Raw genomic sequence first — 24631 nt, forward strand, 5'->3', positions numbered from 1 at the left:
TCCAGTTAAAAGTAAAATAGTTATTAATAATGAAATAACAGAACAGATAAATACTTTCAGTTATCTGGATGTAAAATATCATATGAAGGAGAAAAAGACAAAATTAAAAACTTGAAAATTTTTATAGATTATAATAGGCCTGATAAATGGAACAGTCGATCCAAATATAGTACAAAAAGTAACACGCTTGAAAATATACAATATACTTTAGCAGTGCCCACATTATTATAGATAAATAAACAAAGAATAAAAATGAGTGAAATGAGATTAAAGAGAACTGCAAAATACACATTATTAAACCAAAAAAAGGAACAAAGATAATTTAAAAGAACTAAAAACAAAATCAATAGAAGAAAAACTAAACAATTATAAACAAAAATGGTTAGAACATGTAAATCGAATAGCCAACATCCAATATCCTAAACAAATAATAAAATATAAACCAATTAAAAAGGGAAGGCCTGATAGACCTCAAAAGAGGATATTAGATGGATACTGAGACCGGAACAGACGTATATGGTATATATCCGTAAATGGTGTTTTTTTTTTTTTTTTTTTAGATGGTAAATTAAATTAGGAAATATCAGAGTTAGTAAACTTGGTTTGGTAGAGGAAGTCAACTGAATAAACTCATATGGAATAAGAGAGATTAGTCAAAACTCTAAACTAGCTGTATAAAAGACAGTGTTCAAACCAGGGACGATTATTCCAGGTGTGCTAGGTATGCGGTGCCAACCCACAAAATAGCAATAGCATCATTATATTTTTGCATTTATTCTTGTTAAAGACTCCCCCCCAATTGTTTCCTGGCTTCATGTGATTACTAAAATTAAACACAATATGCTAATGCTTAATGAAGAGGACACTTTTCAACTTGTAAACATTGCATCACATTCATGTTAATAGCCGGGTTGTGCAGTCAAAAATACAGACACCTTTGAGCCCTTAAACAGATTTGCAGATGGTGCAGCATGTCAATTTCTTAGCGTTCAAGGTGTTTTAAGCAGCCCAGAAGGTAAGGCTGAGTGTGAGCTGAGACAATAGCACCCAAAAGTCATTAGTGGCTGTGATTGGTTTTTGTGAGAAGCAGTCCAATTGAATGTTGTCATTTGTCATGAGTTACTGTTTTTGTTTTCTGAGTTTCATCTGTTGTGTATATGAAATATGAACTGACGCGTTTTGACACTGATATAGACAAGTTTTTAATATATATATTTATAATTTCTATAAATAATTTATAACTTTTTTTGCCCATTTATTTATTATGGGAAACAGTGTTGATGATGAATTGAATGTCCCGTTTTCTGCCAGAGCTTTTGCGGATTGCATGATTATAGTTGAATGAGGTTAAAACCTGTGTATAATAAGTAAGTAAAACAAGTTATTTCAGCCTTTCTTTGGTTCATTCCAGAAAAATAATAATTTCCCAAGTGATTACTTACTTTTTCTGATTTCTGGGCATATTATATGCTGTGTTTAAAAATTATGTCAAAATTCAAATTATCCATGTCTCACTTTAGTATTTGCCAATGATAATCTAATCTAATCTCACCACGAAGCATAAACCTTTCGTGCATCTCACATAAATGGCACATGTGAAGCATGGCTATTGTTCACATGTGCCATTTATGCTTTCCATATTTAAAATTTTAATTAATAAATTAAAGTATTCAAAGTTATCCTACAATTAAGTGCACTGTACTAAATTAAGACGAGCGTTAATGCGCTATGCACTCTTAAAACTTTCATACAATCATACAGTCAAACTGAACTGAATTTTGTAGCATGGGTTGCATAAGCCAAATGAGAGCACACCCAACATAAACGGGCATGTGACTCCACTGGTTCAAACCAATTTTAACTTATGGATCTGAGAGCTGAGTTAGAAATAAAACTCTTGATCAAAGATTGAAGACTATGGATATGAGAGTCCTGAGGAAGATTAGGGGAGTGAACAGATGGCAATGGCAGTATCACATTAAAAATGAAGAAATTAGGAAAGAACTTGACATTGTTAGCATTCAGGAATGTGTTAGCAGAGCTAATCTCAGATAGTATGGCCACTTAAACAGAGTGGGAGAGGAAAGATTTGCTAAACAAGTGTTCTTTGCCAGGATGGCAGAAAAATGATCCAGGGGAAGACCAAGATGTAATTGGATTAATATAGTAAAAAGTACCTTAGAAGACAGAAATATAAGATCTGATAATATTTGAATGTAGACTGATAACAGGATAATCTGGGAAAAACTACTGTTGATAGGAAGTTAGTAATGATATAACTGTTCATGTAGTATTATCATAAGATCATGTACACACACATTGAGGATATATGTCAGGAATGTGATGATAATCTGTTATCAGTTGAAACTCCAATATTGCCAGATGTTATATTTTAGCCATTTAATGTATCAATTCACTATAAGTTGATCTTTCTCAGGATATTTTTCCTGCTATCCTAAAATCAAATGCCTAATTTGCTAATATTTCCATTCCTGTTTAAATTACCATGCCACCTGAAATTTGCTATGTGCATCCCTTCCTGAATGTTAACAGTGTCAAGTTCCATTCACTGTGCCATCCCTTCACTCACTGAATTTTTCTCAGAACTTTCATATCTGTAACCTCCAGTCTCTAATTAGTTTCTAAACTGTTTCTAACTAGGTTAGAAACAGTTTTATTTCTAACCTAGCTCTCAGATCCATAAATGAAAGTTGACTGGAACACTGTCTTATATATAACTACTTTAGTGTTATGACTGATTTCCCTCTTATTCCATGCAAATTTATTCAGTTGATCTCGCCCACCACACATGCCGGTGGATTTTCCCTTTCAGTCATTTCTGACCCTGGGTGACTTTGTAGGCATTGTCCACAAAGTGTTCTAGGTAAGATATTTTTTTTACAGGGTAGTTCACTATTGCTCCCCCCCTCCCAACTTTATCCAGGCTCGGGAATGGCATATAGGTGGGACATATTCATGACTGTAATCCATGTGTATTCACGGGGCTGGTTTTCCTGTTCGGGGGGGGAATGACAAACCCGAGTTTTCAGATGAAAAACCCCCTACCTCCATATGAGATTGGCTAATTCACCTTTCGTCGAAAGAGACCAGATAAAGGTTCCTCACATCATCAATGAGAATCGAATCCAGGTCATTCTGACCAAAGGGCTTCATCTATACTGAATGAGCTACGGAGGCTCCCAGCCACACATACACACAAAACCATCTTTGCTAAGTTCAATAGATTCCCCATTCAGGAGGTAGTTGATGTTCTCAATGTTCCTGCATATTTTCATAGTCTGTATCTTTTTATTGCTGATTTATACTTAATTTGTTATTCAATTTAGTTAAGGAATTATGCAATGTTATATTGAATTTCTTTAAAAGATTTTATATATAACATCATCTGAATAAAGTAAAGAAATGAGATTCACATATCCAATTTGATCTCAGGCTTAATGACACTACGTACCCACCCACCTCAAACACACATAAAATGGAAAACGAATTGATGTGTTAAATGACAATCAATGATATCAACATTCATTACTGTTAAAGGATTTCAAGAAAAACCACACACCTGTGAAGGAGTAACTGTTGCTTGACTATTTGCTAGTGTTGTTTGAACAGTTAGTGGTTGAGTTACACTTGCATTTGCAACAGATGCTGTTCCTTTAATCTAAGTAAAAATAACCAGCCATTATAATTTTAAGAAGTTACACAGCAGTTTCAAAGTTTAAACACATACATATCATATATATAAAAGCAGAAAAATAATAACTTTTTAATGAAAAGGAGAAAAAATGATTTACTTGAAAATGTTATTCATACAAAATAATTTCATAAATGTCCTGTGTGGTGACCAGGAATTAGAATAGTCCCACTGCGAGTTCATACGCATCATAAAAGGTGATCAAATGAACACCCAGTGTCAGGGGATACAGCTAGACCATCCTGCTTCCAGGGGTCATAAATATGGATGCCCGGTATTCCAGGTTGTGGATTGGGTTGGTGCTGACAACTTCATCCCGTAAAAAAAACTTTGTTAAAAAATCCTAAGAAGTAAAAGCCAGACTGATTAAAGACAAAGACCTGCTAAACGAATTAAGGATATGATTATTGGAACTATGTTTTATCACTGTACAGACAAAAAGCCTTGATGATGCTGAATGAACTTAAACCCTATAATATAGACATCTTTTTTTTTTTTTTTTTATTCCGATCTTCGAGTTTCTTATTTGGTTTTGAAACAATGTGGGATTTAATATACCATTAATTTAAATAATGTTACATCGCCAAAATGAAGCCTATTGGCTCTTTATTTAAGTAATAGACATCATCTGTTTAGAGGAAATAAGATGGAAAGGGGAAGGTATAATTGAACAAAAAGGACTGTACAATAAGAGGAACACCTTGCTTTAAACTAAGCAATAAGTGAGACTTAGTTGGTTAAGAATAAGAGGAAAATTTTTAATATACACACACCTACTGAAGAAAAAGATGCACATAGGAAAAGAAAATGAATATTATCCTATTATAGGTATGAATGGACTACATAATATAATTAATGTTAAAAAAAAGGTACATAGAAGAAAAAAGAGAGATTACGTAAACCATAAGATGGAAGAGCTGGAGCATTTAAGAACTAAGAATGAAGTCAAGATGTTTTATGAAGAGATAAATAAAACTAGAAAAGAATTTAAGCCTAGACTGACAATATGCAGGAATGAAAATGGTGATATAATCAATGATAAAGAAAATATATATTGCTCAGATAGCAGAGACATTTTAAAAATCTTTTATCTAAAGAAACAATCTCAGATAATAGTAACAATAAATATCACTTTTATAACCACAATAGTAATGGTATAAAGGAACAATCACCCACATTGGATGAAGTACAAGTAGCAGTGTGGAAATTAAAGAATGGTAAAGCTCCCAGATAATCTGCAGGCAGAATTATTGAAACAAGGAGAAACAGAATGCCTCAAACAAATTCATGAGTTAATGGCTCATATATGGTTGAATGAAATTCTCCCTGAAGACTGGTCTAACAGTGTCATATTATTATTATTTATTATTATTTGACACCTCCAGGGAGTCCAAAGACTCATCGAGGGAGAGTGTGCCAACAGCATCGAACGATTGGGATCCCTTCAACTACTAACCGCTCTCAAACTTACTTAACGAGCCATTAGTAGCAGAGAATAGCCCTTAAAATACAAATATATAATAGACTGTCTAAATATACAGAAAAAGAAATAGGAAGCTATGAATGTGGATTTGGACCAAACCGGTCAACAACAGAGCAAATATTCACATTGTGACAAATACTGAAAAAAAAAAAAAAAAAAAAAAAACGTGAATCCAATATAACTACTCATTTATTTATAGACAACAGTTATTTTTGGCAATGATGGAATTGAACATCCCAACTACACTAATCTAATTCGATTAGTCCAGATGACAATAAAATCCACTATAAGTCATATTAAAATTCAATCTGATTTGTCAGAAGAATTTGAAACAACAAATGGTCTAAGGTAAGGAGACACATTAGCTTTCCTGTTGTTTAACATAGTGTTAGAGAGAGCTTTAAGGGACTCCAGAATACAGAGAACAAATACAATTTATTATAAACAAGTGATCTTGGCATATGCTGATGAAATCGATATTATTGCTGGAACACAGAAGGGCTTGGTAGAAGCATTCATCTCCATGGAAAACTCAACAAAAAGAATGGGCCTAAAGATTAATGAAAAAAATGACTAAATACATGGTTTCAAGTCCCAATAATAATTTTCATTGTTGAACGTGTGCATGTGTCCAAGATCTCATGATTGCATGCACACGCCCAACAATGAAGAGATACACAGAACATCTTCAAATGTTAACGTAATGTATACGTTAACATTTTAATGTATAGATTTTCTCTTGCAATGTTTGTTGGTATTTCTCTCACGCTATGCATCTGATGAAGTCTTCTAAGAAGACGAAACTAGTTGTTTCGTCTTCTTAGAAGACTTCTAGTCATTTAACCTGTTTCAAAAATATGTCATTCAGCCAAGTAAATCAGTTATATCACTCACTCACTCACATACAATTTTATTTATTTATTTTGCAGTATTTATTTTATGGATTGTGTAGTGGCAGTAGTGCTTATGAAACTATTGAAGATTCTCGAAATATTATATCCGGTATTAAACTACAAACAAAGATGTCAAACAAACTATTTTTATTATTTTGACAAGTTTCTTGAAATACTTGGATTCACTTCACCAGGAAATAATATGAATAAATTAAAAAACTAGAAAGCAAATAATAACAGCTAACATCTCTAGTGAAAAATATTTGAACACATTTTAACAACGGAAAGCATGCAATCACTATTATGCTGGGTTGCTGGTTCATGAGTTGCAGTATAGTACTGGTATATTCAAGTGTGTTGTCGTGGTTTAACGAAGACCAGACTTGATGAAAAATCATCCCTTGTTTTTTCGTTGCACTGTAGAGGATGCTTCATCATTTCACAATAGATTCTTTGAATACTCTTGAGTAAAAATGGTAATCTACGAGGAGTATTTTAATTTGTTGCCATTCTACTTGATGTTTTGTTTCTGTTGTATGTGCTGCCCTGATTTGTGCTTTTTCATTCTCAACGTCCTTGAAATGTTCTAATTGGCATATTTCTCCAGATCTCCTTGTCTGTCCCATGTAGTGTAGACCACAACTGCAACTGATCTTGGATTTTTTAAGCAGTGTATGAGGAGTTTTAGGAAGTTTCAAGTGATTAGAGATTTTGTTGACTGGGTGGAAGGCAACCTTTAAGTTTTGTTGGCAAGGCAGATCTTGCTATTTTATCTGTGACTGATTGTATATATGGGAGATTCACTGCTCCTTTCTTATGTTGTTCTTCTGATTGTTTTGGAAGTTGAAATATAATCTTTTTGCTTAATGTTCTGTTGTAGTCATTTTTTGGGAGGACTGAACTAAGATAATTTAGCTCTTGGTTTATTTTATCTATGTTGGTAGATAAAATGTAGATTGTCAGTTGATGCATAACACTTATAGGAAGAAATGCCACAACTACTAGTATACTATGACTAATATGACTTATAGTTTTAGAGGCCTTAGGGTGCTTGAAAAAGTTCTCTAAGGCCTATCACAGTCCTTAATAACACAGGGACATTAAAACATTACTGAAAATGCCATACTTTACCAGAGTGGTGTACTTAGACATTACAAAGAGCTAGGTAGCAGAACTCGTGGATGGTACATAAACCAGAAAGGCATCAATTTCACAAATTCAGTAATACATAATGAGGATATTAAACATTCATCATCTTTTCATAGAATGAAACTTGGAGTTTCAAAAATTTTATGGAGTTTATGAGAATATAACCGTTGGCATACAAGTTGCCTAATTACACTACTTAAAAGACACAAACTTTGCCAGGAGCTCATATACTCACTTTTTATTTTAGTGCACTGATTAAGATTCACTTGCCTGACATCTGTTTCAAACCGTTGGTTCTCATCAGAAACCTAACAGAAACCTAAGAATATTCTATTCAGTATTTGGCATGGAATTCCCATGCCAAAAATTTGGGACACTGTCATTTTAAGATCAACTCCTACTCAACTGTAATAGATCTTTTATTCAACATTGCAGGGTGCCAAATTAGGACTTTTATTTACCTTGATATAGAAACTAGGGATTGGTGAGATTTGAAATACTCCAGTTGCAATTCTTAAGGTTGATGGTGGAAAGAATCCAACCATCACAGTGTGCTCTTGCTCTCTCTAAAAGAAGCACTGACTTGTCACCCATAATAAAATTTTGATCTAATCACTGCAGAGTACAAATGGAGCAAAAAACATGTGCCAGCATCCAAAGAGATGGAGGATAGCATGTGAAGGATGTTAATTGCTTTACAGCACTTAACTCGCAACAGGTACATCAGGGAGGAATCAAGTTTCTAGTCAAATATGAGCCCAAGAACTTGGCTGCTGGTGCAAATGGGATTAAACTTTGTCTTCTTCTGAGTTCTGCATCAAGATGAAGACCACATCAGCAGCAAAAATGCACAAAAACTGCATTCTTCTAGGAAAATCTGACACTATTTGCAAACGCAAAATCCGAAAGATTACATGCTAAATTTATGTGCAGTGTTAATTTTTAATGAAGTGAATTCACTTGATTGTAATTTAATGTCTGAATGTATTGAAAAATTTATAAGCAAAAAAAAAGTAAATAAAGTTACTTAAATATAAAGAGCCAATAGACTTCATTTCGGCGATATAAACATTATTTAAATTAAGGGGATATTAAATTCCACATTGTTTTAAAACCGAATAAGAAACTCAAAGATTGGAATCAGAGAGTTTCATGCCGAATATAGTATAGTAAACTATAAAAGTATCGGCGACTACTAGCGTGAGCTAATGCACGTAGTCCAAGTACATAGTGCAAACTCGGGCAACTCGTAGCAAAGGTGGAGAAAGTTCTGATCCCTATTCTTAGTATTTTCCATAATGTAAAACCCATCTCCTAGGAGATGTATGATGTTATACATTATGGTGGGAGGTCACTACCCAGACCAGTTTCATCCTTTATTGAGGCTTCATCAGTGAGTAGCTAGACCAAATTAATACCAAAGGGTATAGCGAAAAGAACTTATATACTCTGCTATACGAGTTGTCAAAAAGGTGCACCCATTAAGTTACTTAAATATAAAGAGCCAATCGGCTTCATTTTGGCGATATAAACATTATTTAAATTAAGGGGGATATTAAATCCCACATTGTTTTAAAACCGAATAAGAAACTCAAAGATTAGAATCAGAGAGTTTCATGCCGAATATAGTATAGTAAACTATAAAAGCATCGGCGACTACTAGTGTGAGCTAATGCACATAGTCCAAGTATGTAGTACAAACTCAGGCAACTCGTAGCAAAGGTGGAGAAAGTTCTGATCCCTATTCTTAGTATTTTCCATAATGTTAAACCCATCTCCTAGGAGATATATGATGTTATACATTATGGTGGGAGGTCACTACCCAGACCGGTTTCAGCCTTTATTGAGGCTACTCACTGATGAAGCCTCAATACATGGGCTAGTACAAATACATAGTACAAACTCGGGCTACGAGTTGCCCGAGTTTGTACTATGTACTTGGACAATTTACATTAGCTCACGCTAGTAGTCGCCAATACTTTTATAGTTGACTATACTATATTCGGCATGAAACTCTCTGATTCCAATCTTTGAGTTTCTTATTCAGTTTTAAAACAATGTTGGATTTAATATCCCCTTAATTTAAATAAATGAATAAATATAATAAATAAATAAAAATATAAAAGTAAATTACTTATTTTACTAAACATGTGAGTCGCACTAGAGCATGTGTCAGTGAGAAGAATATGGTAATTAGTAAACAGGTGAAAAAGATGGCCGTGATAGAGATATGGAAGAATTTCTGGAACAAGTTAGTGGAATTTCTATTCATCATCATCAAATTCCTCCCATGTACCCTCAAGGGGTGTACAGGATATGATAGTACTAAATGAAAAAAATTACATCATTATTAATTTCCTATCTACAATTTTCCTCCAAATCAGTCTGTTACTTGTCAACACTCCAATATTATCAGATCTTATATTTCTATCGTCTAAAGCACTTTGTACCGTATCAATCCACCTATATCTTGGTCTTCCTCTCGGTCGTTTTCCTGCCAACCTGGCAGAGAACACTTGTTTTGCTAATCTTTCCTCGCCCATTCTGTTTAAGTGACCATACCACCTGAGATTAGCTCTGCTAACGCATTCCTGGATGCTGACAATGTCAAGTTCTTTCCTAATATCCTCGTTTTTAATATGATACTGCCATTGATGCCATCTGTTCATGCCCATAATCTTTCTCAGGACTCTCATATCTGTGGTCTCTAGTCTTTGGTCAAGTGTTCTACTTCTGACCCAGCTCTCAGATCCATAAGTTAAAACTGGTTTGAACACTGTCTTGTATACAGCTAATTTAGGGTTCCGACTAATTTCTCTCTTATTCCATATGAATTTATTCAATTGACTTCCCACCATACCAGCTTTGCTGATTCTGTTGTCTATTTCTATATTTAATTTACCATCTTCAGTAAAAATCGTGCCTAAATAGCTGAAATGTTTTACTTGTTCCACAGGTTCTCCATTCACAACACAGTTGACATTTTCAATGATTCTGTCTATTTTCATTGTCTTTGTCTTTTTATTGCTGACCTTCATACCATATCTATTACAACAGCTATTCAATTTAGTCAGAGAATCTTGCAGACTTGTAGTGGATTTATTTAGAAGTATAACATCATCCGCATAAAGCAAAGAGTTGACATTAACATCTCCAATTTTGATATCATGTTTAATACCACTTTCCTTCATAATGTGATCCATATAGATAATGAATAACAGAGGGGATAATGTACATCCTTGTCTCACACCAGATTTAACATTAAACCATCTTCCTGTACTTCCTTCAATTCTAACTGCTGACTTACAACTCAAATAAAGACTAAGTATTGCTTGATATAATGCCCCATTGACACCATATAACTGCAGCGTATTGAATAGCTTCTCTCTTGGCACCTTGTCATATGCCTTTTCCAGATCGACAAAACTTAAATACAGATCTTTGTTATATTCCCATGCTTTCTCGACTATTTGTCGCAAAGTGAAGATCTGATCCTGACAGCCTCTATTTGGCCTGAATCCAGCTTGTTCTTCACCAAGCTTTTCTTCCACAATTCTTCTCAACCGTTTCTCAATTATACTTGCATAGATCTTGCCAGGAACACTCAGTAGAGAAATAACTCTGTAATTCTCACATGCAGTTTTATTTCCCTTTTTATATATGGGTACTATGAGAACTCTACTCCAATCATCGGGAATTCGTTCCTCTGTCCAGGCTTTCTGAACTATGCAGTGCAGCCACTGAATGACTCTTATACCACCATACTTCAGCATTTCTGGTCGAATATCATCTACTCCTGCTGCCTTTCCACATTTCAAGCCTTTGATGGCTTTTTCTACTTCAAGTATGGATATGTATTCCTGACTGCATGCCTGGTCAGTGTTTTTTACCACTGTGCTGTCATCACTGCTTGTTTCATTCAGCAGTTTTTCAAAGTAATTACTCCATACTTCAAGGATATCTTTTTCTCCCGTTTTCATGTCACCTTTATCATCTCTAATTCCTTTTATAGCACTCTTTCCTCCATTCTTAAGCTTCTTCAACAACCTCCAGAATATTTTGCCACCTTCTTGATATTTATTTTCTATATTCTTGCCAAAGTCCTCCCATGACTTTTGTTTAGCTAGTTTTACACAGTGTTTAGCATTCTTGCATTTGTCTCTATATTCTCTAAGAGCACAAGATGACTTATTTGACAGGAACTTTTGGTAGGCTTTCTTCTTTTCCTTCACTGCCTCTTTAACCTCCTGTGTCCACCAGGGAGTTCTGATTTTTTTATCCTTACAAACAAACTCACCACATGCCTCTCTGGCAGAATCAATCAATGTTTTCTTCAGAGTTTGCCACTGAATCTCCAAGGTTTGATTCCGGTTCTCAAACTCTTTCATTTTTCCTTCAATAATCTTTGTGTATTTTAGTCTACAGCTCACATCTGAGAGCTGCTCAACTTTTATCCGCTTTAAAACTTTATTACACGTTATTCTTTTCAATATGAAATTCAATTTTATCCTGCTCAAGACTAAATAGTGATCACTTCAAATTTCAAATCCTCTGTACACTCTGGTGTCCTGCACCAGGGAGAAAACATCACTATCAACAATAACATAGTCAATGAGACTTTTCTTATTCCTAGCCTCTTCTCTCCATGTGAATTTGTGCACATTTTTATGTTGGAACATGGTGTTAGTAATAGCCAGTCCATGTCCTGAGCAGAAATCCAACAGATATTTGCCATTAATATTAGCTTTGTTCTTTTCTCCAGATTTTCCCAAAATATTTTTGTATGTCTCACAATCATTTCCTACTCTGCTATTTAAATCCCCAACAAGGACCAACTTTTCCTTTTTCATTGTGTCAGTTGCTTTTTCTAAAGCCTCAAAAAATTCCTCCACTTCTACCTTAGTAGAACCTTCTGTGGGACCATAGGCACAAATAAGTCTCATTGTCCAGTTCCCCATTCTCATATTTGCCCACATTACTCTACTTGAGACTGACTGCCATTTAAGAAGATTAGCCTCGTATTTTGTGTTGAATACTATGGCTACTCCTTCTTTCTATTAGTATTAGTAAATGTTTATAAAGAAAGAAGTTTGAAAGTTTTTAGTTGTTGTATTAGAAAGATAACTGGAATAACAAAGAAAGAAATTCAGGCACGCTGGAACTCAAGTGATATAAACATGAAGTTTTTTTCATATGTTTAAGGTATATTAAAAGTTGTATTAGAAAACTAATAACTTTGTGCCTGTTTCTGGAGTATAGATATGGAAGTAAATTTTTAAATGAATATTCTTCCCTCAAAATCCTTCATAACTGGAGGAGGAAAAAACTTTTGTTGTGTTAAACTTGGTAAAAGTTTTACAAAATGTATCAAAAGCTTCAAAAATTATACGGTGATGAATGCTTATCCCATACTCAAGTTTATGAGCGATTTAAGCGATTTCAAAGTGATCGTGAGATGCTCGAGGACGACGAAAAGCTGGGCTGCCCAAAAACTGGACTGAGCAAAGTTAACATCCAAAATGTTCGTGATTTCATCAAAGAAAACCCGAAATCGTCAGTGAGATATTGAAGATGAATTGGGGATTCCAAAATCAACTGTGCACAACATTTTGACCCAGAGTTTGGGCATTCATAAATTGAATTTGCGATTTGTTTCCCACAAGCTGACTGAAGACCAAAAAATATATCGAATTGAACTGCAAGGATCTCATTAAAACAACTCGTAAGGACTCAAACTTACTTGAAACGATCGTTACTGGTGATGAAATGTGGTGTTTTGAGTATGAGCCTGAAACAAAGTGCCAGAGTGCTGAGGGGAGACCACCAGAAGAGAAGCATCCGAAAAAAAGTTGCTTGGAGAAGTCAAAAGCAAAGACAATGCTAATTTGTTTCTACGATTCCAAGGACATTATCCACAAAGAATTTGTTCTGCCTGGCCAAACGATTAATGGTGAGTTTTATCTCGAAGTTTTGAAGCGATTGATAGTGAGAATTAGTCGCGTATGGCATGAATATCATGACGACCAACCGTTTGTCAAAACACACCGTCACTCTTGGCACTATAACTCGGCTTCTAATGAAACAAATGTCATAAACAGTTTACACAACACTAATGAAGGTTGCCGCGTTCTTATATTTTCGAAAAGTTCAGTTTCTTTGTGGACAGAGGGGGGTACTATGTATATAAAACCAATACTTTCAGTGGTACAAGTCATCAGGATTTAACAAACTTTCTACATATAAAGGTTAAAGACTTTTTGATAAAGGGGGGGGGGGATTCCTCTGAGATCCAAGTTGTATGAGGCTTTCAACATTCCAAATCTCCAAGCAAAGTAATTTAACCGTCCATGTTAAAGTAAACTGATACTAAATGCTTGTGTTTTAAGAAGACATCTCTAAATGGATGTTTTCAGACAGACTAGACCAGTGCTTCCCAAACTTCTGGATGTCAGGGCCCCCTTTGCAAAAATTAAAATATTTCACAGCCCGTCTCGAAAAAAAAATCGCAATAGAGAGATATATTATTATAATATTTATTGTATTTATATTCGATACAAAACATACACAGCGAATATTGCAAAAATCAAATGCATATATTACATTTTTTCCCTCTTACCATTTGGTTCTGAAGACAATGCGGGCTGTTTTGGTAAAATATGAAATACTGTTCTTTTTTTTTGAGTCTGTTTCTACTTCTTCTGATTGTTCGCAGGAATTTTTTTATATTTTTTATCAGCCACTTATCCATCTCATTTGATCTATTCTACGTTAAATTTTTTAACATAGAATAGATCAAATAATATCACCACTTACCGAAACTGGCACACCACAGACTGATAACATGAAATTAGTGAATATTACCTGAATAAGGGAATCCCTTGGACCAGGAACATTTTTCTCTTTTGTGACTTTTCTCCCTTTAAGGTAATTAAGCCTAACGCGAAACAGACAGCAAAGGCAGGTTATTAAAATGTGCATGTGATTGGTGCAGTATTAACAATAGATCATGCAACTGAAAGATAAAAGCATAGCTGACAATTGAGTTGAAATGCTAACTCTCTTCAACCGAATTCCATATGTGAAACTGCCATAACATTCACTATATATATATATATATATATATATATATATATATATATATATATTACTTAGTTTTAACACTTTTACGAATTTTAACACATTCGGTTTAATTTTATTACTGCCTTGGGAAATCGAACTCACACACATCCAATTAATAACAATAGTTTTTAGTTAGATACTGTGTTTGCCCATGCAACATATGGTTTTGTTTCAGTCTATACAGCATAGTTTCTGTATGAGGGTACATGTGATTCATTAATTAGTGTGTTTTTATCCCAGTTGTCTCTAATTGCACTATTTGTTGAGAAATATATTACACAGACTCCTCATACCTTATTCACTGGCATAATAAAAGTACTTTTATTGCCTCTGCAGCATAGTGGCTGTTAGGGAAGGCGTGTTGTTTACTACTGCAAGCGAGTTACTATCTCCCCACATGAACTTGTTTAAGCTTTTTTTCATGTGTGAAGTATGTGCGAAACTTTTATTGGTAACAAAAAACTAGCTTGGATGAGAGTGATAATATAAAACGAGTTTTGATATGTATATAAAGTCAACAGTGCCTGATTACGAACGCATGATGAAAGGAACAGGAAGATTTGGAGCTTCCTTGGAGAGCATTCGAAGTAAATACAATTAACCACTGCTTTGAAATGAAACATATGAATAAGCAATATTTACTAATATTCATTAAGCGCCGAAATACGCAGGAAGCAAAGTTTGTGAACCAAAACCAATGTGTGAATTTTTCCATTAAAATATAAAAAATAACAAAAAAGTAATAATAAATAATAAAAGTTAAATACATTTCTTTTAAAATAAAAAAAAACTACTTAGCCTTAAAACATTTTAAATTTGTTTTCATTATTTCACGCCCCCCTTCAATAAAACCTATGGCCCCCAAGGGGGCCGCGGCCCACAGTTTGGGAAGCGCTGGACTAGACGATCAGTTGTTGAGTGCTGTGTGTATAAGCCAAAATGTTTTATGTAAAAAAAAAAAAAAAAGGTTGTTTCTCTCCAGAACTGGGAGTTGACCATTTTTATCAGAATCTTACAAAAGCTGCTGGTCTGAACAATTGGTCAATAGTTTATTGGGGATTCTGATCTTGTCCTGACAGAGGAAACGATATATTAATCACCTTTTGCCAGGTACACAAAAAGATATTCTCACATAAAATTCTGTTGAATATGCAATATATTAATGGTCAGTTGATCTGTGGTATATGGCGACAGAGGTTTTACCATCTCATAATGGATGTTATCTGGTACAATGGCAGCTGGACAACATTCAAGCATGCAGGATTCATTTTCATTGATTGTTTGGTGAATGGTCTGTTGTAGTCTTTCATGCTGCTCAAAGATAATAGAATTTGTTGTTTTTCTGCTTTACTTTTTATACAAGCATTCTGAGGGATAAAATGATATTGCTCATGTTGTGGCAAATATAATCATCAGTGATTGCTGTTGGGATGACAATTGTACACCCATTGTGTTTAAGGATCAAAAGTGGACAGCTGATATATATATATATATATATATATGTGTGTGTGTGTGTGTGAAAAGTTTTTTACATTGGGGATAATATATATTAAAGATAGAAAGTAATTTATAAACTTGGTTTTTTACTCCTCCCAAGTAAGCAAAACAGTTAAGTTTGCGCCTGAACGTAGTTCAAGGCTAAAGGTAGTGCAACACCAGGGCAGCTCGTTGTAAAGGTGGGTAAAGCTCTGATCACTATTAGTATTTTCCATAATGTAAAACACATCTCACTAGGAGATGTATACTGTCATACATTATAAAAGAGCATCTATTTAGGATGGAAAGAAGGTGTTCCTATGTGTGCTCATGAATATTTAGGCTGGTTTACAAATATAAATAAATTTTTAATTAATTATATGAAGAGCCAAAGGCTTCAATTCGGTGACATATAAACTTATGTAAGTTCTTAAGTTAAGGGATGTAATATCCCTTAACTTAAATAAATTTAATGAAATGAACACAGCTTAAACATTCTGATATTTCATCTTTGTCACAGAGAGATCATCAGTAATAAAATATTAAAATTGTAATAACGCACACAAAAACAGATACAAGTGGAAGAAATTAGACTATTTTAAGACTAGTCCTATGAAGGGAACACCCTCTACAGGTACTGCTGGCTAGGCTTGTTGGGTGGAAGAAGTAAGAATTAAAAGTTTCCAAAATTTCGAGAATTTTTACACACCATATGCAGCATGTGACAGAAGGAACTTGAGGTCAAAGAGTGTTAAATTTGATTATAGTGTCAGAGGGAATTTCAGGTAAAGATGTGACTATTCTGCCTCTGGTTGCCGCATGACAATGATCATGCAGTACTCACTTGGGAAGTGACTAAGTTAATGAATGTTCCATTCAGAAAGTTACATGCTGAACTACAAAGCAGGAAATTGAAACCAACTAAGCAGTATACTAAGTTCAGTGGAATGGAATTGGTCGATGGATGGTAAGAATATTGACAGTGCATGGGAAGCGTTTAAACATACTTAAATGATGCGATATTAGAGTGTCCCGAGAGTTCGAAGAATAAATAAGGTAGGAGTCAAATGGATGAGTAATCTTATTAAGCAAGAGATTCATAAGAGAAGGATGATGTGGAAGGAATACCATGTGCATAAGGATGATTACATTATGAAAATTGTAAGTAGCAGGTCGTCACAACTGTTGTACAGAAAGCAAAGTATGAGTATGAAAAGAAACTGACTCTGAATGCTAAAGACAATCCAAAAGAATTATATCATTATGCTGCAAGAAAAAAAGAATGAAATTGAAAGAATATATCTACTGAATGCAGCTGACTGATGAAAAAGTGATCGTTCAACTCATGAGCAGCCATTTTGCTAAAAGCTATCAATCTAGTGCATGCAACATTAAACTTACAGCTATCTCTTCACTATATGAGGAAACTCATGTGGATGAGGAGGAAGTACTTGAGTTGTTCCACAAACTGACCAGGAATTCAGCAATAGGGACTGATAGGATATCAGCATGGATGCTAAAAGAGAGTTCAGCTGAACTGGCTATTCCTTTGACTAAACTGTTTAATATGAGTCTCAAAACAGGGAAGATTCTGCAGGAATGGAAAGAATGTATGGTAATTCCATTGCACAAGGGTGGTGCGAAGATCAATGCACCCAACTATCGACCAAATAGTATCTCAAGAGTGGTGGTGAAGGTTTTGGAAAAATTGGTTAGGGCTTGCATTCAGAAATGGGTTGACAGTGAATCTCGACTTTGCAATGAACAACATGGGTTTACTAAGGGAAAGTCATGTTTTAACAACTTGCTCACATTCTATAACAATATTACCATTGAACTAGACAAGGGGAATGGATACATTATGATACTTTTGGATTTTGCTAAGTCTTTTGACAGAATACAGCATGATAGACTCTTGCATAAATTGGAGATTATGGGTTTGGATTATAGAACAATGGTGTGGATAAGAGGATAGCTGACTGACAGATATCAAAAAGTGGTATATGGGGGGGATGTAAGTCTGCAAGATTAAGGTAACCAGTGGTGTAGCACAAGGATCAGTGCTTGGTCCACTGTTATTCAATCAGGACATTAATGATATTGGGAAGGATTTGACAAGAGACATACAGCTATTTGCTGATGATGCAAAGATAGGTAGGTAGGTAGGGTAATCAGGAATGCTGCTGATATGCAGTACTTGCAGAATGATTTGAATAGGCTAGAATTGTGGGCATAGGAAAATGGATGTCAGTAAATGTAAAGTCATTCACTTCAGCGTGATTAGATATCCAGTGTCATATTATATTGGTGGGATTATGCTAGAAGAAACTGATGAGGCTAGAGATCTTGGAGTGTCAGTAGATAGGAAGTTGAAGTTCAGGGGCCATTTAGCAAATACAACTCAAAAGATAACTGAAATGCTGAAATGAACGTTCACATGTAAAGATAAGAATGTCATTTTGCCTCTTTACAAGGCCTTGATAAGACCCCACATGGACTATTGTGTGCAGGTCTGGTCTCCTGGTTCCCATTGTGATTCTGATATATTGGAGAGAGTACAATGGAGTGTGTTAAAAATGATATCAGGATTGTGGATTACTGTTTATGAAGACAGATTGAGAATTTGTAGACTGCAGACTGTAGATCCCATAATGCAACCAGGAGAAAGAGGTGTGATATGATTGAGACTTATAAACTTCTGAAAGGGTCATACAGGATTTCACTTCATGGAATTTTTCAATTTATGGAGGGTGGGGAAAGAACAAGAGAGCATTCTTGGAAGCTGAGAATGAATGCCACTAAGAAGGGGGTAAGGGCTAGATTTTTCTCTCATAGGGTGATACACGATTGGAATGGATTGCCACTGGATGTTGTGAGCGCAAGCAGCATGAATGAATTAAAGAATAAGTACGGTAGCTGGTACGTGTAGTATTCAGCCTCCCTTGTTGAGTCCCTGACTCCCTGGAGGTCTCTTTTAATACAGTCATTCCTCGACTTACGTCTTTTCCGGTTACGTCCTTTCGAAGATATATATCCGTGATTCCATTTAGCAACAATGCGGTAGCAACAGCGCATTCAGTGGCAACCTCCCTCTGCAGTCGGCTTCAACAGTTCATCTGTTGATTTTGTGTTTGAAAATTAGGTTATTTGTGTTTTTATCACTAAACATTTTGCGATATTTTGTGTAACATGGCCCCTACATGTCCAATTAAAAAACCTAGTGAAGAATCACAGAAAAAGAGGAAAGCAATTGATCTTGAAACGAAGTTGCAAGTTCAATGATAGTGATGAAGCTATGACAAGGTCCTATCAGTGATTGGAAAAGCTACTTCCATCATGCATAGAGGACCTGAACCAAAAAAACACACCTCTTAGCACTATGACCATAACTGCTAAAGCACTTAAGTCTCTTCAACATGTTGAAAGAGAAAGCAGTACTCAATTACAACTGTGAATTGTATGCTTCTTCCGGTTGGTTCATGAGATTTAAGCAGCGTTTTGCACTGCATAATGTGAAAATATATGATGAATCTGCAAGTTCTGATGAGAAGGCTGCCAAGAAGTTTGTGGAGAAATTGGATAAAATTATTATGGAGGAAAATTATTTGTCACAGCAAATATTTAATATGGATGAGACCTTGTGTCGGAAAAAAATGCCTGAGCGGACAATTCATCCACAAAAAGCTGAAGTCTATGCCTGATTTCAAAGCTCTTAAAGGCTGTGTTACGATTCTGTTAAGGGGTAATGTGGCTGGATATAAACTGAAACCATTTGTGATATGGCATTGTGAGAATCAACGAGCCTTCAAAAACATTAGGAAGCATACTATTCCAGTTCATTAACAGAGATATAGGAAGTTGGGAAAGACTCAAAAATTGTTTGCAGATACCTTAACTGTTATGCGAGTGAAATGGAAAGCTATTGTTTGAAAGAAAATGTAGAATTTAAAATTTTATTAATTCTAGATAATACTCCAGGTCATCCGTCTTATATCGGTGATCTTCACCAAGTTCAATGTCATGTTTCTCCCTCCAAACACTTCTTCATTGATCCAATCAATGAATCAGGGAGTTCTAGCAGTGTTACAGGCTTATTATCTATGGAGAACTTTATCATGTGCCATTTCTGCTAATGAAGGAAACGACCAGACTCGCATGCAATTTTGGAAAGCATTCAATATTTATCATCCTATTAAAAATATTGCAGTAGTTTGAGACGAAGTGATCTCTCAATGTATGAGTGGCATATGGAAAAAGACATTAAAAAATTTTGAAAAAAAAATTAAGACCTTTGTAAATTGAGTGAAGAAATAGTGGGCCTAGCAAACAACCTGAATCTCGAAGTGAATGATGATGACATAGTTCAACTCATAGAAAGTGCCCCTGAAGAGTTCACCAACGAAGAATTGGTCGAACTGGAGAAACAATGTGTTACAGAAGAGGAAGAACGAGAAAAGGAAGAGAAAAAAAAAGAAACAAGGAGAGCTAGTTAAACAATTCACAATGAAGGGTCTTGCAGGAATGTTCTCTGCTGTTAGCAATGTTCTAAAAATGGTTGAAGACATGGACCCCAATGTTGAACGCTACTTATTAGTAGAAAGGAAAGTACATGATGCGTTTGCTTGCTATAAACAAATTTATGATGAAAAGAAGAAGAGGAATAAGCAAAGCACATCAGACATTTTCATCAAAAAAACAAAGGTTACACCAGAAGAGCTGCAGCCTGGTCTTTCACATAGGGAGGGTAATGAAGATGTGATTGTGGAGGAAGATTTGAGTGATTATTCTCCTGCTTTATAGTGGCAGTAATGCACAGTACAGTTTTATAATAAGGTTTAAAAATTCAAATGACAGTATACTTATTACTGTTAAGTCCCTAACCCCTATAACTCTGTTGATTTAATGTATTGACTTACGTCCTGCCTTATAGAACAGAACCCTGACATAAGTCAAGGGATGACTGTAATAATCATAATATTATTATTATTTATTTTTTTGGATTAGGCTTGTTTTTAAAACCTACTGTGTGGATTCTAAAAAAAGAACACCTTTCAAGTTTCTTGTGATGAAGCATGGTAATTTTTTTTCTCTCTCTGATCCTGTGCAACGTATCCATGCAATGGTTCGCTAGACCTGGCTGACCATGGTTGTGTCAGAGGATCTATTTCTTGTGTTCACCAATGTTGACAGATCTCCCAGTCTGACCATGATGTCATAAGGTGAAAGAACAAGGAAGAACTTTGTAAACACATGGAGCAGAGAGAGAGAGAGAGGGAAGGAGGAAGTGGATCTATAGGATTGCAGAGAAGGGAAGCTGGCTTCAAATGAGGTCTCAAAGAAGTTAAGAGATTATATTTCATTAAAGTTCTGGTTATATTTTCAGAGGTGCCCCAGATATAAAGAACAGTATTGGCATTACTGTAGCAGTATGTTGAGAGGGATGCGAGGAGGTGGAATGAACAGATAATTTGTAGTTCTTTTGGGGATTGTAACCACTGGAACAGGAAGGTTTGGTGAATATAGGAGAGTTTTGCTGTAAGGAAAGCTTGGATGGAACAGAGGTTGGAGGCTCTTTTGACAAAGGTTTTGATGACACCATTATTGTTGAGAAGGAGAAAGATGGCAGGAAAGTTTATGTATATATCTACCAGTGAAGATGGGTATTCTGTAGACTGCAAAATAAAGGGAATCATCGGGAATATGTGATTAGAGTATCTAAAAAAGGCAAGCTGCTGTTTCTTTGTCTATTGTGAACTGGATTCTGGCTTGCTGACTGTTGTGGTCGAGAAGGAAAGAGTCTAACGTGTCTGAGCCATTTTGCCGAATAGAGAACACATCAATATATATTATCTTAACCAAATAGAAGACTTGAGATTAGCAGTATCAAGAGCCTATTTTTCAAATTTATCTCCGCAAACTTAGACCCACAACTTTCCTACATAGTTCTTAGTGTGGCTAAACGCTCTCTGCAATGTTAATTTAATAAACAAAATCAACATCTAAACCGTAAATTTGATGTCCTTGTTTTTAGACAAATCAAGCCTTTCCATGTTCCAGATAATTGGGTTATCAAAATGTCGGGACGCCCTTTAACAGACAGTGAAACACCAATCCTTCCAAAAGGACATGAATTTGCTATAGTGCCTAAAAATATTCCATACTTAGATTTTCTTTTTAACAGCGAATGGATTATTTCACCTCTCTAGTGAAAAGGCTAATACTCTCCACCTAGAAGTTGCATCCACCCTACTTAAAGCCAAGCTTCCTCCATCTAACATATCTTCATCTGAAAGGAAAGCTCTATATTGTCTAAGAAACAATAGTCACCTTGTTATTACTAAAGCAGGCAAAGGAAAAGCGGCAGTAATTATGAATTCTTCAAATTACAAAAGAAAAATTTCTCTTATACTACGAGATCACTCAACACACCAAGAACTGTGTTCTGATAGGCCGATTTATCTGTATGTGGGATGAAAAACCCGAGTTTCTGGGAGAAAAAACCCTGCTACCTACCTCCGCATGAGATCGGCTAACTCAGCTGAAAAAAGTCCATATAAAGATTCCTCTTGTCATGACGAGAATTGAACCTACACCATTTCCAATTGAAGGGCGCAATGTACCGTCGTTCTTCAATTGCGCTATGTAGGCACTTTTGGTTTATATTAAATTTTACTTATTACTATAACACAGTAGTTATCTCCATAATTTATTAGAATGGCTGTTGATCACTGACAGGTGATAGAATCACTCAAACAATGAAATAAACAGCCTCCCCTTCTCTAACTTCATAGACCAAGCTGAAAGAGGGGGTGAAATGCATACTGTTGATAATGATGTAGCACATACTATTAATCTTTCTACCTACCTACCAAATTCCAGATAATCAACATCATTCCACCAACACCCTGAGCTTTTCTTAATCAGCTGTCCTTCCAAATACACCATTGAAGCTACCTCTCCTATTAGCAACTGACCATAATCTTATTCATGTTTCTTTCCTATAGACTGAACTTCTCCTACTAATCTCAGTTTTATATCCTATGGCACTATAATGAACTTCAGGCATAGAAACCTGAAGGTCATCCTGACTGGGATGACCTTCAGGTTTCTATGCCTCTTTTCCATAGTCTGTTATTGCTTTCATTTTCCTGATCCAAGCATTTTCTCTGATCTAAAAACTGAAATCATTCTTGTTGGGATAAATAGTTTATTTCTCAATTCTAGTCAAAATCCAGTATCTAAACCTTGGTTTTCTAGCAGATGTGCCAAAGTAGTTCAAATTAAAAATGAAGTCTACACTCAATTGCCAGAGCTATAAACTCAAGTCTCTCATTCAGCTTACACTACAGCTCAAAATAACTTCAAAAAACATCAGCAAATCTACTAAAGTAGGCTTTATAAGGGTGGGCTAATGCACTATTCCTCCTGCTAAAATGGCAGTCGAGTGTTTGATCCCTTGGCAAGACTGTTGGGCAAAATCTGATGATCTTCATCAGATGGAAAATTTGCAAAGCTGCTACACAGATCCCAGTTTAAATCACAGACTGCTCCTAGAAGTGGTTCGTGTGCTACAGAACCCACTGCGGAGAGCTCTACTAATACCTTCTACTGTGCTTCAAATGCCTTTGATAATGCTAGCTTGAGGTGGCAATCTGCCATGTTGTAAATATTTAGTAAATTATCTATTTCATTCCTGTTTCTATGTAGTTTATAATCCAGAAATATTCAACATAACACACTATAAAAATCTGAAAAATAGAAATCTGATGATGGGCTGAAAATCTCCAAGTTTTGGACAATAAATATACAACCTAGACAACAATGCAACATATCGTGATGTACTTAAGATAGTCTGATCTCTAAAAGAAAAAAAAATAGAAGAAAAACAGAATTTCCTGGTTAAACAATGAGACAAATCACTGATGCTTTGCAGAGAAGGAAAGAGCAAGCATTAGAATTAAAGTTAAATGTGGGCACAAGTGACTAAGTTTGTTAAAAAAAGAATGTTGAGAGAGAACTCTAGGACATTGTTGAGGGAGGGTAAAAAATAATAGTGTTGTTGGAAAAGTTGTCAGCTTGTTGCCCAGATATGGCAATAGTGAGAGAAGGAGAGCAGAGATCATGAATAACAAGATGAATGAGTTGTGTGATGTAAAGGAGGGTTCAAGTCTGTGAATATCATCATCATCATCATCAAATTCCTGCCATGTACCCTCAAGGGGTGTACAGGATATGACAGTACTACATGAAAAATTTACATCATTACTAACTTCCTATCTACAATTTTCCTCCAAATCAGTCTGTTACTTGTCAAGACTCCAACATTATCAGATCTTATATTTCTATCGTCTAAGGCACTTTGTACCGTATCAATCCACATATATCTTGGTCTTCCTCTGGGTCGTTTTCCTGCCAACCTGGCAGAGAACACTTGTTTTGCTAATCTTTCCTCTCCCATTCTATTTAAGTGACCATACCATCTGAGATTAGCTTTGCTAACGCATTCCTGGATGCTGACAATGTCAAGTTCTTTCCTAATATCCTCGTTTTTAATATGATACTGCCATTGATGCCATCTGTTCACGCCTCTAATCTTTCTCAGGACTCTCATATCTGCGGTCTCTAGTTTTTGGTCAAGTGTTTTACTTCTGACCCAGCTCTCAGATCCATAAGTTAAAATTGGTTTGAACACAGTCTTGTATACAGCTAATTTAGTGTTCCGACTAATTTCTTTCTTATTCCATATGAATTTATTCAATTGACTTCCCACGATACCAGCTTTGCTGATTCTGTTGTCTA

At 35.4% G+C, this 24631-nt stretch overlaps 1 protein-coding gene across 1 annotated transcript in view; it reads right to left on the minus strand.

Moving 5' to 3' along the window:
* LOC150103634 (transcription initiation factor TFIID subunit 4B-like) overlaps positions 1–24631 on the minus strand; it is a 397716-nt gene that overhangs the window by 237669 nt on the left and 135416 nt on the right. The window contains exon 7 of the mRNA XM_090398501.1: positions 3581–3679. Coding sequence (XP_090254627.1) covers positions 3581–3679 — 99 coding nt within the window. The remainder of the gene's footprint in view (positions 1–3580; positions 3680–24631) is intronic.

This window comes from Typopeltis vanoorti, chromosome 9, assembly GCF_054136105.1.
Source record: "Typopeltis vanoorti isolate ZY-2024b chromosome 9, IOZ_Tvanoo_1.0, whole genome shotgun sequence".
NCBI lineage: Eukaryota > Metazoa > Arthropoda > Arachnida > Uropygi > Thelyphonidae > Typopeltis > Typopeltis vanoorti.